The following is an 18,021-nucleotide window of genomic DNA, read 5'->3' on the forward strand; positions in this document are numbered from 1 at the left end:
GTATCAAGCCACGCTCAGACATGCCAATGTGGACATAGAAAAAGATCGATGCAAGGGAAGGATGCATCATGCATGTATATGAAATGTCACCATGGCACATAGATACGATTCGTTTGTTGCACCTAATGATACTTGTATAGATAGAGACTTTTGCTAGTTGTGACACATAGGTAGGAGGTTGGCCTCAATTCTCTCCTGTTCGAGTTGTGCCATCATGTCCCCAACCACCTGGCGATGCTAATGACCTGGGCTCGCCCAGCGTGTTGTCGAGCTAGCGGGTTCAAATTTTGAACTGCTTTAGCCGTAGATATTTGTGCATCAAAAGAATACAAGAGAAACAATTGAAGGCATGTTTTATTGTTTGAGAAGCGAAGAATTACAAAAGGAAGGGGAAAAGCGAGAAATAATGGGGGGAAAAAAAAAGATGAAAGAAAGAAAGAAACGCATGCCATCCAATCGATAACATATTTCCCTTTCAAAACAGCGTCTCACTCTGCTGTCCTGTGTTAATTCCAGAAGCCACACTCAAATGAAACTCTTTGATGATCAGTGGGTAACCACGAGAGGGGAAAAGTTACCGCAAGGCATAACAAATGTCGAGGGGGAAAATTGGAAAAGACTAGTGAATCCGGAAGAGATGGTCAAAGGTCTCAACACTTGGGAAGATCAGACGGTGGAGGCAGCAACTTCTGATTGGGGAGGGGTCCATCGTTCACCACCCACGCCATCCTCAAGCCCCAGCTCGTGTGCACGTCCAGGTGGCAGTGCATGAACCACACACCTGTCACAACGAAGTCATTAATTCTCTGTCGTCTTTGACACATAGCCCACAGACCATCTCATGGGTCTTCCACAGCCCAAAACAACGATCCCACAGGCCTCGTTATCATTAAATATAAACATACAAAAAAAAATGGATTATATAACTATATATTAACTCACCAGGGTTGTCGGCCTGGAATCGGATGGCGACCCAGCCGCCAGCCGGAACTCCGAACGTGTTCCTCTCGATTGGATCTGCAAGATTGAACTTGGCCGGGTCCTTTGATGGGTCGTAGTTCCCGAACCCCTGGCCCACCACGAAGAAGTTGAAGCCATGCAGGTGCAGTGGGTGGCTCTCGTTCCCCTGGATGCTGGTGTCCTGCATGACCAGCTCCACGCTCGCGTTGAAGGGGAGCACCACCGCCTTGGTCCCGTTGGTCACGAAGGTGTTGTTCGGGGGAGTCCCCGTGTAGTTGAACGGGAACGGAGGATTGCTCGGGAAGTCGGTCGTGTACACCCCCTTGGACTGCCCCAAGAAGTGGGCCTGCAGGAGGGCGGTGCTCGGCAGCGCGAAGGAGATGTTGTTCACAGAGGCGGCAAATTTCGTGCCGTTGGGACCCTGGCAGGTCTGGTTCTTGGGGCAAGGGCTGGTTCCGAGGCCTACCGTGAAGTAGAATCGTTTGTCCACGGTCTGCGGCACGTTCGCCGGGAACTGAGCGTTTGCCAAGCTACGTAGCTTGCCGGTGAAGTTGGCGGCGAAGGCGGTGTCGTTGAGTGATGGTAGAGTCGGTTTCGAGAGTGGAAGGTTCTTGTTGGAAGGAGTTGAGGGGGTGTATTTGTATTCGAGGAGGCCGGCGGTGGTGGTGTTGTCGAAGGTCCCGAGACCGGTGGCGTAGGGCCTGGCGGCCATGAGGAAGGTGGCGCCGGGGAAGCTGGGCTTGGTTCTGAGGAGAACGTTGGTGGTTTGGCCTGGCGTGATGAGGATGGTGTCGCTGTTGAATGGCTTCGTGTAGATGGCGTCGACTTCGACAACGGTGAGCGTGTGGTTGGCAATGCTGAAGAAGAGCTCGTCGTTGAGTGCAGCGTTGATCATGCGGAGGAGGTACGTCTTCCCGGGCTTCACCTTCAGCTTAAACGTATCCACTAATATGAATGAAAGCAAAAACAAAAATAATGGTCACTGTATCCTCGGTGACGAGATATTTAATTAGAAAGATGAATGCGATTCTTAATTCCAAGAATGATCCAATGCTTGTCGAAGGGGTGGATTTGGTTGAGCTAGCCTGGATTGTCATGCATTCAGAGTCCTAAAGGTCCATTCTGGCTGATATTTAGTTTGTTGATGAGTTGTTATATATAGTGGTCTAGGACTTCAGGTTAAGCCCTTGCAGCGATCAATTCATGCTAGCTAAATCGCTTTAGGTCTGGATTAGAATTAGTTAGTCTTGTTGCTGCGATGCGAGTGTGTTACCTTTTGAACAGTTGTACAAGGGACCGGGGAGGCCGTTAATGGTGTAAGCATCCGAGACATTTGGGCCTGCACCTGTCTGGAGAGCCTGCGCTATTACCGCCTCAGGGTCCGCATTAAACCACTCTCCTGCGATTCCAAAGCCAGGTTTTGTTAGTAAAGTTATGTACACTAATCTTGCAAAGAAAAAGGCTAAGTACATATGTTAATGATCTCGTCGATCAATTTCATCAGTGCATGGTTAATTTGACAAGAATTAGATAGGTCATTACCAAATATAACGGGGATTTCCTTGTAAGGTTTGGGGAAAGGATAAGGAACGCCGCGTTTGGGAAGGATGATGATGGCTCCGTAGAGGGTGACCCTCATCCAAGAGATGTGGGCATGCCACAAGAGTGTGCCCCTCTGGCCCACGATCGTGAAGTTGTAAACATAGGTTTGGCCTCTCTGTATCGGGCATTGGGTTATGTATGCTGGCCCATCAGCCCATCCAGTTTGTATCTGCCGAACTCCATGCCTGTCATCCCACCATCAAACAATTTGAGGCAATAACCAAAGTCATAATTAATTAGTCACCAACAACATATATATATATATATTCTGTCATGCATCTTCTTATATATGTTACAACTAATTATGCTAGTAATGATAGACCTCTTGAGTGAATACATTACCAGTGAATGGTGACATTGTTCTTGATATGGTTGATGACCTTAACGATTACACGATCACCCTCTCTTGCAACAATTTTAGGCCCTGGGAACTTTCCGTTCACCGTCACGATGCTCCTGGTGTGGCACAGTCGCGTAACATTTTTCCTTTGTATCTAGAGAAGCAATTCAAAATTAATCATATGAACCATTAGCTGCTGGCAGCGTTGCAATTATTGCAAATCTTCATCTGAAGCAAGATAAGCAACTTACGTCGAATTTGTAGTGCCTTGTTATGCTCGCAAACGAAAGCCCCGGGAGTGCTAAGAGAGTGAACAAGGCCAGCAGTAAGGTGGCCATGGATATTGTTGAAGTAGCATCCATCTCACCTTATCTCCTCTCCCCTATATACCTAGCAGTAATGGGAAGCTAGAAAGGCTGGGAGATGCTAGTTGGAATCTTCTTCAAATATGGGCGCAGAAGTCATGGAAGCATTGGAGGTCAGATATATAGTGGTGTGTTTGGTTGATTAGGTAATGACATGATTATATAGAATACTAATGCATTCACTTTGGCATTCTTTTTTTTAACTCAACAGTCGAGTCTTGTCGGGTTGCCCTGAGAGTTGGGTCGAGCTGAATTTTAGAGTGCTGATAAAGTAAGATTGCCTTTTTAAGGGGACTTTTCCCTCGGTTGCATTGCCAAAAGCACCCTTATTATACTAAAATATATCATTAATCTTGTTGAATCCATCATCTAACCATGGATTTCCCTTCCATTAGTAACCCAGGTAACATCTTCTAGAGTCACTTATAATGGCTCGTTCACCTACACTCGTATAAAGGATTCATTTTAGTTTCGGCATATACCCTAAAGTTTCAACATCGCAAGGATCCAGTTGGAGCTAATGCTCTTGTTCACAAAAAAGCACCGAGTTGTTGACCCTAGAAGCTGGTTAGGTGCCTTGCTGCCATCCCGTTTCTTTCATGGCATCTCAATGGATGGGGCTCATAGATTGACCTTTGGATCTGATTGCACTTTGTTTCAACAATTCACTTATGATCAAAGGGACCCATGAGATATGTCAGGCTATGGATATACACATGTTAAAAAGTCGATAGGAGTAGCAGTCTGACCTTACAAGCTTCATTGCACCTAACTCTTTTCCATGAGCTTGATTTCTCCTGAGAACTTTTTAATTTCGCAAAGAAAAGTTTTCTAAAAAGAACCAGTTCTCATCAACTCTGCTCGTTAGGTGTATCTACAAAAAATAATTATTGCAAAAAGTTCATCCAAACTAGCATTCTAGGCTTCACCTTTAATCTAGGTGTTATATATGAACCATAAAACAAATAATTAAGAATACCGATGTAATCATTAGTTCAATTGACCGCACATTTCAACAAGAAAGTTCCAAAAAACAGATCCTGGTAAGCATTTTAGTTAATAGACTATCTGTTTATGTATAGGTTTCGCAAATTAGAATGTGATAATCTACGTTTCCATAAACTAATACTATATATATTAGAAAATAACTACAAATTGTAGCTTGATGGCTAGCAAAATCAAGCTACAACATGAATAAATGTGCAGTACTTATTCTTGTGGTGCATATAACGTGTGATGCAACATATCCTTCGGTGTTAATTTCCTTGTCCTATATATGACTTGATTCAAGCTCTGCATGTGTATCTTAAAATCTTCCATTGAATAAGCACAGAGTGCAGCCGCCCCTCCTCTCTCTTTCTCTCTCTCTCTCTCTGTGTGTGGGTTATTTTTGTAATTCCGAAGCAAACCTTTTGGTTTGGAGGTGAAGCCTTGAAATGCACAGCGCTGGGCTGGTGATCCGACCAGCTGAGACAGCTACGCTTCCCACAATCTGAAGGGATCCCTCCCGTCCGCTTTTGTTCATCCTCTCCTTGGGGCCCCCAATTAAGCCATCTTATTTGTCTTAGTAATTAAGGAAGCAACTTTTGATTAATTGAGTAACCAGGCAAACAAACCCATGCTCCAAACCTATCCTGATCGCCATATATTTCCTCTGGAACCATTTCTCTATTTTTTTTTTTTTTGATGTAATTTCTCTATAACCATTTCTACCTCTTGGTTGTGTCACTTGGAAGGGAATTTTATGAATCACTTGTATTCGACCGACAGAAGCCCTCCACCATAATGTTTTGGTGATAAGATATACCGTTGGGCATGTTGGTAGTTGCCAGGATAACGAAATCCTACCCGAATCCAAAGATTCCAAAATGACAGGGCTCTCCCCCTTGCACTTTCCCAGTGGGAGTGGGTGAACCGAATGCTAACAATTCGGTAGAACTGCTATTTTTGAACAGCCACGGACTGAGCGTGTAAGTTGAATGTTCTTGGAATATAATTGGAGAGTTCGTGCTTTGGAGCGTCTGAGTTACGGAACGTTTGGTTTGCCACCAGAAATCGAAATCAGAATTGCTGTAACATATTTGGTTCATGATTAAAATCGAAATAAAATTTTGATATTAAAAGAGAATAAGAATTTAATTTTAAAAAATTGAGATATTTTTATTCTTCCCTGGGATGGGAGTTATTCTTTTTTTTTTTCCATTTCAGAATCCAACTTTCTTCAACCATACATGTCCTTGATCAAGATTCGTCGTCTCAGTACTACTCCCTGTATTAGTATCATCATATTATAATATCGATATGCGATTCAATATGATATATCAATATTAGTATACAATATATTCCATACCAGATAATATAAGATAGTACAACAAACTCTATCATTAATTCTTTTTAATCAAAAGCATCGAGTTAGTTCATTTTCCAGGCTACGCACTAGTTGATGTACATGACAGATAAGCTTTTAGGTTTGCATGAGACGAGGATTAAGAGTCTCCATGATAATGTTTCATTCAAACCAACGCATGACTTCCAAACTTGTGGGATATTGGACAGACGTGCCTCCATATTTTATTATATATGCATTTCCTCGAGTATTTTCATTCCCTTCCTCAAAGGTCTCTAAAGTGATTGGAGGGCGATAGAGAAAGAAAAGAGGGAGCACTTGTAACAAAATAGAAGTTTATTCAAGTCCAAGCATCATGTGCATTTGCGCATGTTAGATATTACCATAAAATAGAATGCGACAAGGATCACGGGTTCCCCAAGCATACATCAGAATTGTATCGCCCATCACTCACAGTGGCAGTGTTAATCAAACACCTGATTGGTTCTAAAAAAAATTATTTAAGGACTAATAATGTTTGCTTGTTACATGGTGCTTCTCTGCTTACAGGTTGGTTAGAGAAGCCTGCAACTCTCGCGCATTAGTAGGAAGACAGCTGGGTTTACCAATCAGTGGTACATGGACCACTCGATCAATAAAACTTTTGAACAGAGACATAAAATTTCGATGTCGACGCAAATTACATCTTCAAATCAACATCTCACCGCCTTGCCAGCCGTGCATCTTTTTTTTTTCTTTTTCTAATGACTGGGATAGCATTTTCAAATGTTCGGCTAACTCCTCCTCCAACTTTTTGCATAAAGTGATGGGATTCCTGGTCGCATCGATGATCCAGTTTGGTTCAGTTCACCAAATTCTGGAGTCCAAATTATGCAAGCCTACCTGCTTCTAATACAGACATCCCAATAACAAGATGGTTTAAAAACCTTCTTCGAGTTTCAGAAGAGTCTAGGCTTCCTGATGACAAACAATTCCACCACCAAAAATTCATGCATGTCCAAATTCCAAAGCTCACCCACAGATGGTAATTGAGATGACATGGTATGTCAATAACCAATGGCCAAAATCATGTTCCGGTAAGTGGTTCAAAAACAGTTTTTCAAAGCTAACATGGGCAAAACCGCATTAAAATAGAGCCAGCCGACTTGGATGAAGCCTACCTCGATCACTGCACAGAGTGTTTTCATGCATGCGGAGCCAAGCAAAACCAAGCAAGCGCCAGAACCTGTGGGCATTCTTCTTGAATTCCTGTTTCCCTTGAAAAATTTGTGGATTGAAATAGATACATGAGCCAGGTCATCTTCAGGCATATGTCCACTGACTGCCATTGATCAGTCTGATTCCCATTATGCAGACTTTCAGGCTGACCTTGTTGATGCGTTCAACAGGACAAAGGAGCTTCCATTGCAGTTGTTATAATAGCATGGGGGCCATTCACATGCAACCACACACTCCAAGCTAGCACAGGGGATAAAAATGTAACAAGGCTCTGCACTTTACTTTTGGTATACAAATTTACAATGATCCAAAACCAGACCGTTACATCTCTTGCATGACCTTCAAATCACACTTTCACCTCCTACCACATAGATGACTCCATTGACTATTGCCAGATAAAGGTTAGAAATATTCATAAAAATATTCAATACCAAGATTCTTGCTGTTCATCAGTCATATTCAGACAATCAAACAAGTCATGGATGGCTGAATGGAAGTGACGAAAGAAACAAATAAATCACTTTAGTCAAGCTCAATTAACATGACAACTACCACACAAGTATTGAACTCCAAAAAAAATAATAGTTCTTGTATCTGAAGCGAAGCACGCCAACCATAAGAGGTCACTTTCTAAGAATAAAGTTGAGCAAGTTCTCATTTATCACTGGCATAGGTGCCATCCGCTCCCATAAATTGGACACTCTGTTTGACCTGCATGATGAAGTGAATGATGTCAAAAAAAGTTCCAACACCCACCACCTAATCTCACCAACTTGAGTCAGCTTTTATGAATCCTGCTTACAGTATATGAAAATTGTATGACAATAATCATTCTTTGAATAACTTCTCCAGAATATTGCTCCACTAATTTGAAGTAAACCACAAAACAACATGAAGATGCTGAGAAATATTACTAAATCTTAAGAACAAATCAAAGTGTACAAGTTCTGGTGTAATCGTAATTAGGGATGAAACTCATTATAATTTATTGGAAACACACAATTTTAGAGACTATGAAAGGTAACTGAAATAGGAAAAAAACACATAAAGAATGAAGGAGACATTGGTGGTTGTATGTTTGAGACCGATTATATTATTTCCAGAGGACGGTGGTGGCATATTGGACAGATTATCGGCCATAATATCTATACAGCAAGAAAAGCACATACTTTATGCACATTCAAAGCTAGAAAGAACTGTTTGTGGATGCAAAAATTCTCAAGTCTCTCATAGAAGGCCATTCCAAGCTGTATCTGTTACTAGTTCTGAGATTGGACAACTTTTAATATGATACCCTGCTTCATAGGTTGCATGTATGTATGTATGTACGACAGGAGAACCAAAAGGTTTTGGCACAATACATACCAGTCTAGATTTTTGTTGATGTTGTCCCTAGCGATGGCGAAGAGCTGGACATTTTCATGAATCTGCATATTAATAGCAACTCTTGCTTTATAAAATAATATAAGATGAGAGGTAAATCAACATACTTGACAATGCAAGTTGATATGTTTTGCAAAAGCATGATAAACATAAGTTTTTAGTGAAGGTGCACATGTTCCTAGGCTCCTGAGGAAATGTTTGGCAAAACCTCATGAATTTGGATTGAATTCAGGTATTCCATATTGCTAAAGCTAAGAGGTTGGTTCACACCTAAATACAAGTGGTTTAACTTCCAACAGTTTACCTGCAAAGATGCATGATTTGAAGAAACTTGAGCAAAGATCTGTTCATTTTGTACAAGTTCTTTCCCTGGAAGTACAGTCTCTGCATGAAAACATATGGAGCAATGAATCAACAAAATTGACTGCAATAATAGAAGAAAGAATAAGAAGATGGGACCCACAATTTTAAAGCCACATGTACCATAGTCAATTATGTCTTATCTGCCTAAAGCATAATAATGACTTCTGGAAAAATTAACCTTGGCCTGGCTCATGCTTTATCTTGTGTCTGTTTTTTAGCATTCCAAGGATTAGGGAGATGGTGAAAGGTTTTTCTTTGGCATGATGATTGGAACATCGAGTGTTGGAAAGATGTCAAATGTTCCTATTACTAAAGAATTTATTATGAAAGCCATCTAACAATCTGACCACCATGAAGCCTATACAAGAAACATACACGTGCAGAAGTATACCAGTGGCTCTCACAACTTGGTTAGGTTTGATAATGCATTGACACTAGAAACAAGGCTTTGGCAGCTCAAGAGTGAGTGATAATGATGTAGTGAGTATCCTACTTAGATGCTTTATCAATGGGAAAGATGACCAACAAAATAGCATAGAGTTACTTGAAATATCACCATTACCATCCAAGGAAAGTTCTTGCGTAATATCCATTGTTTCTGTTGAGGGAATTTGTATACCTTCCTGAGGAAGAGAAAGCAGAATTTTCTCAAGCTTTAATAAGACAATAGGTTTGTCTATTATACAATGAAAAGTAATAGAGAAATCATTTAATAGTTGGAAAGCCAAGAAAATGACAATAATATTAAGTAATACCAGACGTCTCTCCCCAGGCTAATGCATATAAGTGCATATCATTTCAGTGTATATCACAAGATAACTATATTAAAAAGAGCATTAGGGAAGATTTGGATCTGTCAAATTTGCCCATATTGGGAATATAGTCAAATTATATTCTAAACTTTATATTATAAAGATTCTATCAATAGGTAAATTTGAAGTTTATATAGTTTTCCAATTACGTGAGATTTTCATTTTTTAAGATAATTTTACATAACTGCAATTGAATCCTCTCTCTTCCAACCACCTTAATCGAATCAAATATATTTCTATTTAATCCACCACATTTTGAATTACAAAAATTTTCTCCTATCTATCCCATCCCAATTTTCTCTCTCCTCCAGCCATTTTAAGTCAATCAGATATGATTATATTTAATCTACATTTATTTTGAATTACATAAATTCCCACAATAAAATCTTGTGAACAATGATGTTCAACATGATTCCAAAATTTACTTAAGGAAAAAAAATATTACAGCCTTTCCTAGACAGAAAAGCCCATGCCCACAAAAGGGGCAATTATCTATGCTGTTTATGTAATGCCAGATGTATAAAAGATTGTTTGTAAGCGTAACAACCCTTTTCTGAAATGTAATGACATTGGTCTCTCCTCTCTCTCTTTACATTCTCTATAAATTTCAAATGCCATTGCAGGCACGTATACAGCACCACCACTTGCTACTACTATGATCTCTTCCTCCCCCTCTTTTCTAATAATTATTATCTTGCCCAAACTTTCCTAGTTGGTGTACTAATTTTCATGCAGTTATGAGTGTGCTGATTAAAAGTTCACCATGAAACAGGGAGTGAGAGCAAGATGTACCAATAATCAGAAGTTATTGGCTTTTTCACAACTAAGGAGTCTCATATTTTTTTAGTTTTCATGGTCTCTTATTTTTATATTTTAGATTTATCATTTATTTATAATATTATTATTTTTAAAATATTTTATAGCCTTTTGATTATAAACATCTAACATTTCATTTGTGTTATATTGTGATCAGTACACTGCAATTTATTAGCATATATTTTTCATTTCTTATATTCTCTTTTCCTCTCTTACTAGTTCTATTCAATCAACTTTGTCTTTTATTTTCATTTAAAGTTTAAATATTCTGTTCCTAATTTTCTGATTTTTTTTGTGAATTTATAGTTTCTCTTTCCTTTTTACTAAGATGATTTGAATTATTTAGCAAATAGATATTTTAATGTCAGAAGCATGCTCTTTCTTTTCCATGACTAAGGGATAAACAAGACAATATATTGCAATATCCAAATATCTCATGTTGTAGCATAGAAGGGTGCTGTTCTTTCTAATTTTGAATTTTTCCCACTTATTTCATTTTTTTCATATATCAGGTGTTATTTAAAGCTTTATTTTCATCATCTATTTTATATCAGATATCTTATTCTATTTTTTATATAAACTATTTTTATTTTTGGTTCAATTTTCTTATTATTACACTAATTTATATTTTTAATTAATTTTTACTTACTTTATATTGTTTATTATTTCTGGTTGTTAATTTATTCTCAACTCAAGATCATGTTACCACTTTGTTGTTGTGTTCTCTAATCTATTTATTTTTGGTTACTAAAATACATCATTTTACCTGGATAGTAGCAGTAGTCAAAATCAATGAATCAAAAGAAACTTAAATTGTGAATTAAGGTATCTCAAATTAGAACAGGTCAGCGCAAATGAATCATTCTTGACTTACCTGACCTTTTTTATGAGAAGATAAATAGGACAAGTTTGAGAGAAAATTGGAACTAGATGAAAATGAAAGGAGATAAGGAAATAAGACCTTGAGTAAATAAGAAAATACAGTCCAATACTTGTCTGTTGAACTTTAGAAATAATCAAACAGAATATGTCACTATTTCCTTTGAATTTCCTTTCATGACAAATTTATGATGCAATCTTGATTATTGCCCATGAGAAAGACTTACCATGTCATCTACTACACATGGACCTATAATATCAATCTACAATTTCAACAGATAACAATGACAATTTTAGGTCTAGAAGTAGTTTTTAAGTTGCATAAAAACATCAAATAACTATAGCAGTTCTCCAAGTTTTTAGAAGAAAATATTAATTGCACAATTTATCACATAAATATATAAAAATTTCTCGCCTAATGAAGTTTTAGATTTTGCTTCACTGACAAAGTGAAAGGAAAAAAAAAAGTCATATATCCTACTACTAGTTAAGAACTTACAGTTCTCCAACATATGCATTTCTCTGAATATTCAGCAAAATGTATATTTTTCTCAGCAAGTTTTAAACATGTCCAACTTTCTAACTGTAAGCGACTGTAGGAAGTTACGATGATTCCTTATTGCCTATGCTAAAAGGAGCTTCTAGATCTCTATCTAACAATTAGTCTTAAGGATGCAGGAAGTCCAGGAGCAATTGGATGACTCAATCCACACTATTTGGAAGGAAAAAACTAGGCGGATAGATAAAGATACCAGTATTATTTCTTGCAACATGTGTAGCTGAAAAAGGCCTGACACTACATGATCATTCTCTTCAATTTAAAATCATAATTCAGAACATTGGGCTATTCCCAAGTTATAAAAGTGCTCCATAACCAACAAACCATGTACCATCCAGCTGTATTTTGTAACATACCCATCATTGATGCCTTTATTGTAACATAGTTTGAAGGCCCTTTGCTTCAAAAAAAAAATTGTACATCATGTGCTTTGTGACAAAACAGCAAAGCCATATGAGACTCTACTCATATTTCCCGCATGTGCCTAGTTACAACATGCTTTCCACTTGTTTATATTTCTCTTTAAACTATTAAGGTCAGGATAAGACTGAAAAAAGGGGGAAAAAAGATAACTAAGAATAGGAAAATAAATAATATTAAAAGTATGTTGGATAGGATGACACATTCGAGCTATGTTTGAAAAGAGATCCATGTGAAGATCATTTTAATCATAAGAGATAAAGCAACCATGCATGTAATAAAGTTAACATTATCCTTTTATAATTACACAGTAAATGCTCACTTCAAGCTGTCTCAACCACCAAACAATTCAGTTTTGGAACTGATACTGCAGCCAACCTTGCAAATAAACTTTTTTCTTTTCATGTCTCCTACACTACAATGCATCATTTACACAACCAGGAATTTAAAACTTATGCAAGAAGAAAATTATGCAAATAAAGATCCAAACATCCAGAGAACCTGCAATAACTATTTCTTTTCTTTCCTTCACTGGAATATCATTATGTGCTGCTCATTAAATATTCATATATATAAGATGTTACCTGGTCCTTCATGCGCCTTCCACATCTCTTTTCCTATACAGAGAAATGTAATGAGTGATATTACTCGAAGGACTTTTTTAACCTTTTGAACGGCATTTATAATAATATTCAAAACTAGAAAAAATAAAATGGAAGCATTTAGATCTCCTTGATAATGGTAAAGGTGAAAGTATTAAAATTCTGCGCATAATAATGCAAAGCTTTATGTTCATTGCATGCCTCATGAAAAAAACAACTATCCAAGTTCTGAAACAAAACATGATGGTTGTCGAGGTGTTTAAATTATGTATCAGCAATAAACAAAATATTATACAATTAAATATCCAGTAATATAGCTTGAGCATGAGACTCTGCACATTTTGTGCATCCATATGTTGTTTCTTGTGTGTGGTGGTAGTGATAAATAAGGGTGTTAACAGCCAGGATGAGCTTGGGCTTGAAATATACCTCCTTTAATTACACCTAAATTTTATCTCATGTATAGAAATTTCCATCAAATCGGTAAGCTCAAAATCCCAAGCCAGCCAGAACTTCATATCAAAGCTGACAATTAAATCTAAGATTAGCTCATTCACTTGGGCTATGTGAGCCAAGCCAGAATTTTTGTGGCCAAGCACAGAGTATTGCTCAGACTTTTATCTCTTCTAGCAACAAAGCAAGTCTAATTTGGTTTTTCAAGATCATGTCACCGAAGTTAGCAGAGGCAAAGCAGTTGTTATACTCTACTTTAGCAGGTCAAAGACTGGAAAATCAAATGAGAGGCTAGTATTTAAATCTCCTATGCACAAACATAAATAGGTAAGATACCACCCTGACCTTACACTAGATTTTACTCCTATCTAATGAAGACACATTTATATATAACTATATACATGCAAGCAAACATATCCATTTGAATTCATATAAAGATGCAAACACTTAGTCATTTGATTCAAGTCCTACAAATGCATACATATGCATGTGTGTATATACACATGCACTCAAACTCGCAATTCAAAAAAAATAGACATGATGACTAGCAAAGTTTGTTGTACCCATTGGTACTGATGCATAGCAACCATACCGAACTAGTTGGCAGTACAAGTGGGTAAAAACACTCAGTATCAAGGTTCGCCATGTCGATACCAAATCCTATACCAGTGAAATCCCATTATAGTATCGATATGCAATACAGTATAATACAACTGTGTTGGTACAGGACAATTTGGCATACCGGTATGGTATAATACACTCTGTACCATCCAATATAGGGTGGTACGATGAACACTGCTCAATATGCTCAATCGGCCCCTATACTAGGTATACTAAAACTATAATAAAATGGTATCGATGTGGAGTCAAATAATCAAGTACCGAGATGGCGAACTTTGATGATAAATAATCATTTTGCGGTTTACCAAATGCATAGACCAATTTAGATTACAAGGTATCAACAAGTAAACAACTTACTATAATTGTCCAAACTCTACATGCAAAAGCTATTCATTGTCAACATAAAAATGGTGTCCTAGTGCATGAGACTCCCACTAATGTAGAATCTAGGGAGTGTCAAGTGTACATAGTCTTACCCTCATGTATAGAGAGGTTGTTTCCATATTTTTTGAAATAATGACACCCAAGTTATAATGGAGCAACCTTACCATTGTGCCACGGTCCCTATTCAAAGTCAACACATATTCAAAAAAAAAAAATCATAACACCATGATTGTTTAAAAGGCTCATGGTGGAGGTAAGATAGTTCAATGGAAAGAGAAAGCATAATCATCAAGATTGATTGAGGCATAACAGTTAAAATAAATAAGTTACTATTGACGGATATCCTTCACATTCTATGCACATGTTCTAGCCTCATAGACTCCACCAATTTTCCAATAGGGATGGCAGTTTTAGCCAACCCACCGGGTATCCGAACCAAATGGACGGGTTTTATCCGACCCAAGTAGAATGCATGGCGGATATGGGTTCTACAAAAAAATATCTGAAGCGGATTCAAATCAGATATGCGTAATGGTATGCCTTGTCTTGAACCTGATCCAATATAACCTTAATACATATCCCCCTTTCAAAATTGTAATGATTTTGTATTGTTTATACATATCCAACTCAACCCAGCCCCTCTTATTTACTTGACCTGACCTACATCTCTTCTTGACCTGACCCAAGGTGGGTACGGGACGGATATGGGATCTGGGATGTTTAATTGTAGGGCGGGTATGGATATAGGCGGGCCCGACCTATTGCCTCCCTACTTTCCAATGGTTTTATATTTTTTTATAGGAGTTTTTATATTTTATTAAGAGTCCCTCTTTTATGTGTCTTGTGGTTAGTCTTCCCATATTACCAAAATACTCATCTGTCAGAATTTCTTATCTTGCTTGCATCACATGAGTGGTTCAACAAATGATCGATGGACAACTCTTGGGAGTTTGCTACAAATATAAGTATAGATGGTGATCATGGTCATGGAAATAAGCCTTGTCTATCGCTCCATGCACCAGCCACCTCCATCAAGGGCTAGGGGAAATAAAGAAACGATAAAATTGCATACCTGAAACTATGCTGAGAAACTAAGTCCAAGATTTATCTATTATCATTGCCATTATAAGTGAGAAATCTATATGCAAAACAATGAAATAATAGAGCACGTCCAATATCAAAGAAATAGCTAATCAATTGAGGTGTGTTGTATTATGCAGACAATTCCAAAAGATCATCCTCTACATAATTATTGTACCAATCCAAGATTTTAAAAAGAAAAATTGAGGGACTCACCATCCATTGAACTCGGAGTGCCACCTCTCGTACAGTTTTATTTGGCAAGTCTTTTGAGATATTTAAGTAGCGAAGAGGAGGTGGATGGCCATCATATCTATCAATGTATATCAACAGTCCATATGTTATGGTGCTTTGTCTTGTAAATAGGAAATTTTATCATCAAAGGAGTAAATCTATGAGAAGAACAGAAATAAACATAGATGGAATATCATGGCTAAACATACAAAAGAAGAAATACAAAAGTCAGGTGCAGTGCAATATGTCTGGATCAGAGTACTTACATCAACCAACAGACCGGAGCATCACTCAAAAAATACAGGGTTTTCGTAATTAGTGCCCAAAAAGTACATGCTTTGTCCTTTCAACTACTATCCGCCATTAGATCACAATTTGAACGACAGGAGCTAAGGCCTTATATTTTTTATCTCCTTCCAATAAGCCGCAAGTGGACCTTCACAGATCTATATATAAGAAGGCCTCACTTGTAGGGATTCCGTCAAGTTTTATTGCATAGATTTATCCTCGGTGTAATGGTTAAAACCTTGATTTCTTTTTAAGTCCTTATCCAAGAGTAACCTCTTACGCATCTTGTTGATAAAAGACAGAAAATAGGTTTCTTTTTTCAGAAAATACGGCATAGAAATTCTAACTTTCCCTCCCTTTCCAAAAAAAAAAAAAAAAAAGAAAAAAGAAAAAGGTATGATCTTTAAAATATCATCTCCAGCAACTTGACTCCCATGACTTGTACCAAATCATCGCTCAAACCCAAGATAATACCTAGGACGATAACTGCTTACCGAAAAGAAGAATGAAAAAAAAATAGCTTCAAAAAGATGGAAGCCAGAAAGCAAGAACTCACTCGACGAGACCTCTTTCGAGGGTTGCTTGTTCCTCCTTCGACCACTCCGTCACGCCTGGGTCGTGCGTCAATGCCGAAGGCAAAGTGCAGAACATCGCAGCCCCCGGAACGGCATAGCTAGTACTCGCGACAGCACTCCCGCTGCTCTCACCTTGACACCAATACGGATTCCCGGATTCCGCCATTAGGAGCCGAGAACAGACTGAAAACAAAGCAGATGTCGCCTTCGAAAAGATCTCGCCGCCTATGCTTCCTCTTAGATCGAGTTCTCCCAGGGACGAAAGAGGGGATTTTTTTTTGGTATTTATAGGAAAAAGAATTGCATTAATTGTCGGCAGTTTGGAAATTTCCGGGGAACTAAAAAAGGGAACGGGAGACAACCAAATTTAAACCTCGGTGCATCACCGCAGAGTCCCCTTCTCACCTGCCCCAGGAAACTTTCCATCCTAGGAACTGGGATGCGATGCACCAGGAAACCAATTTTGGGAAGGACAAGGGGAGGGAACGATGGAAAGGGGTGAGATAATATATCCAGGCGACGCGCCCCTCAACTTGGACGTATCATCAAAACCGATTAAGTTGGAACCACCGGCCATGCTAATATTATAAGAAAGTTCCTTCTATAACCATTTAATTTTTAGAAAAAAATTATAAAAAACCTTTCCAAAGTTAAGCCAATTATATTTAGACATCAAAAATTTAAAAAAATTCACTTAACCACCAAAACCTCATTTTTGTTTGTAATATGCCCCAACTGTCTATCTCAAACACAAAATCATTAACATAGTGAGAAAAAAGATTAAAATAATCTTGATTCGAAGAGGTGATACCATGATTTTCATGTCATCTCAAAGTATTCCATCCTCTCTCATCCATCTATATATATAGATCTCAAAACATCCTACTCTCTGTCATTCATCAATATATATAAATCTTAAAGTACTTTATCCTCTATCATTCATTCACCTACAAAGATCTGAAAGCGCTTCAACTTCTGTCATCCATCCATCTGCATAGATCTCAAATTATTCTCGCATAGATTACAAAGCACTCCATTCTCTATCATACATTTATTTATACAAATCTCAAAACACTTCATCTTATATCATCAGTTTATGTGTACGGAACCCAAAGCCCTTCATCTTATATCATCCATATATTTATACAGATTTCAAAGCACTCTGTCCTTTATCATCCATCCACTTGCATACATGTTAAAACATTTTATTCTCTATCACTCATATGCCTACGTAGATCTTAAAGCATTTCATTTTCTATCATCCATATATTTACACAGATTTCAAAGTGCTATATCCTTTATCATTCATTCACTTGTACAGATCTCAAAGTATTTTATTCTCTATCATCCATCTATCTACACAAATCTCAAAATGCTCAATATTATCTGCATGCATAGGTCTCAAAATACTTCATTTTCTATCATTTATCTGCCTGCACATATCTCAAGACACTCTATCATTTGTCATCTATTTGTTCACATAGATATCAAAGCACACTATCCTTTATTATGCATCCATCTACATAGATCTCAAAATACTTTATCCTTCATTATCTATTTATCTGTACCAATCTTACGACACATCCTTTTAATTCATGCCAAATAAAAGTCTTTTGCTATGTTAATGGAAAGAGCATTTTAGGGATTTTATATAAGTTAAGTTATCAAACAATACTCATGTGATAATATTTTATAAAAAAAATAGGCAATTTAATTATAC

At 37.7% G+C, this 18,021-nt stretch overlaps 2 protein-coding genes across 2 annotated transcripts; both read right to left on the minus strand.

Moving 5' to 3' along the window:
• Positions 1-334: 334 nt before the first annotated feature.
• On the minus strand, positions 335-3,382 carry LOC105044374 (laccase-10). The gene is made up of 6 exons (XM_010922238.2): positions 3,154-3,382; positions 2,905-3,056; positions 2,503-2,747; positions 2,234-2,359; positions 943-1,905; positions 335-781 (listed from the first exon to the last, which is right to left on the minus strand). Exons 1-6 carry the CDS (start codon positions 3,262-3,264, stop codon positions 651-653), a joined length of 1,728 nt encoding a protein of 575 aa, XP_010920540.1. The 5' UTR covers positions 3,265-3,382; the 3' UTR covers positions 335-650.
• A 3,711-nt stretch (positions 3,383-7,093) lies between these two features.
• Positions 7,094-16,614, minus strand: LOC105044375 (uncharacterized). The gene is made up of 7 exons (XM_019850515.3): positions 16,283-16,614; positions 15,421-15,517; positions 12,649-12,681; positions 9,141-9,201; positions 8,520-8,599; positions 8,198-8,259; positions 7,094-7,543 (listed from the first exon to the last, which is right to left on the minus strand). Exons 1-7 carry the CDS (start codon positions 16,465-16,467, stop codon positions 7,456-7,458), a joined length of 606 nt encoding a protein of 201 aa, XP_019706074.1. The 5' UTR covers positions 16,468-16,614; the 3' UTR covers positions 7,094-7,455.
• Between the last annotated feature and the right edge of the window lie 1,407 nt (positions 16,615-18,021).

Source organism: Elaeis guineensis, chromosome 5, assembly GCF_000442705.2.
Source record: "Elaeis guineensis isolate ETL-2024a chromosome 5, EG11, whole genome shotgun sequence".
NCBI lineage: Eukaryota > Viridiplantae > Streptophyta > Magnoliopsida > Arecales > Arecaceae > Elaeis > Elaeis guineensis.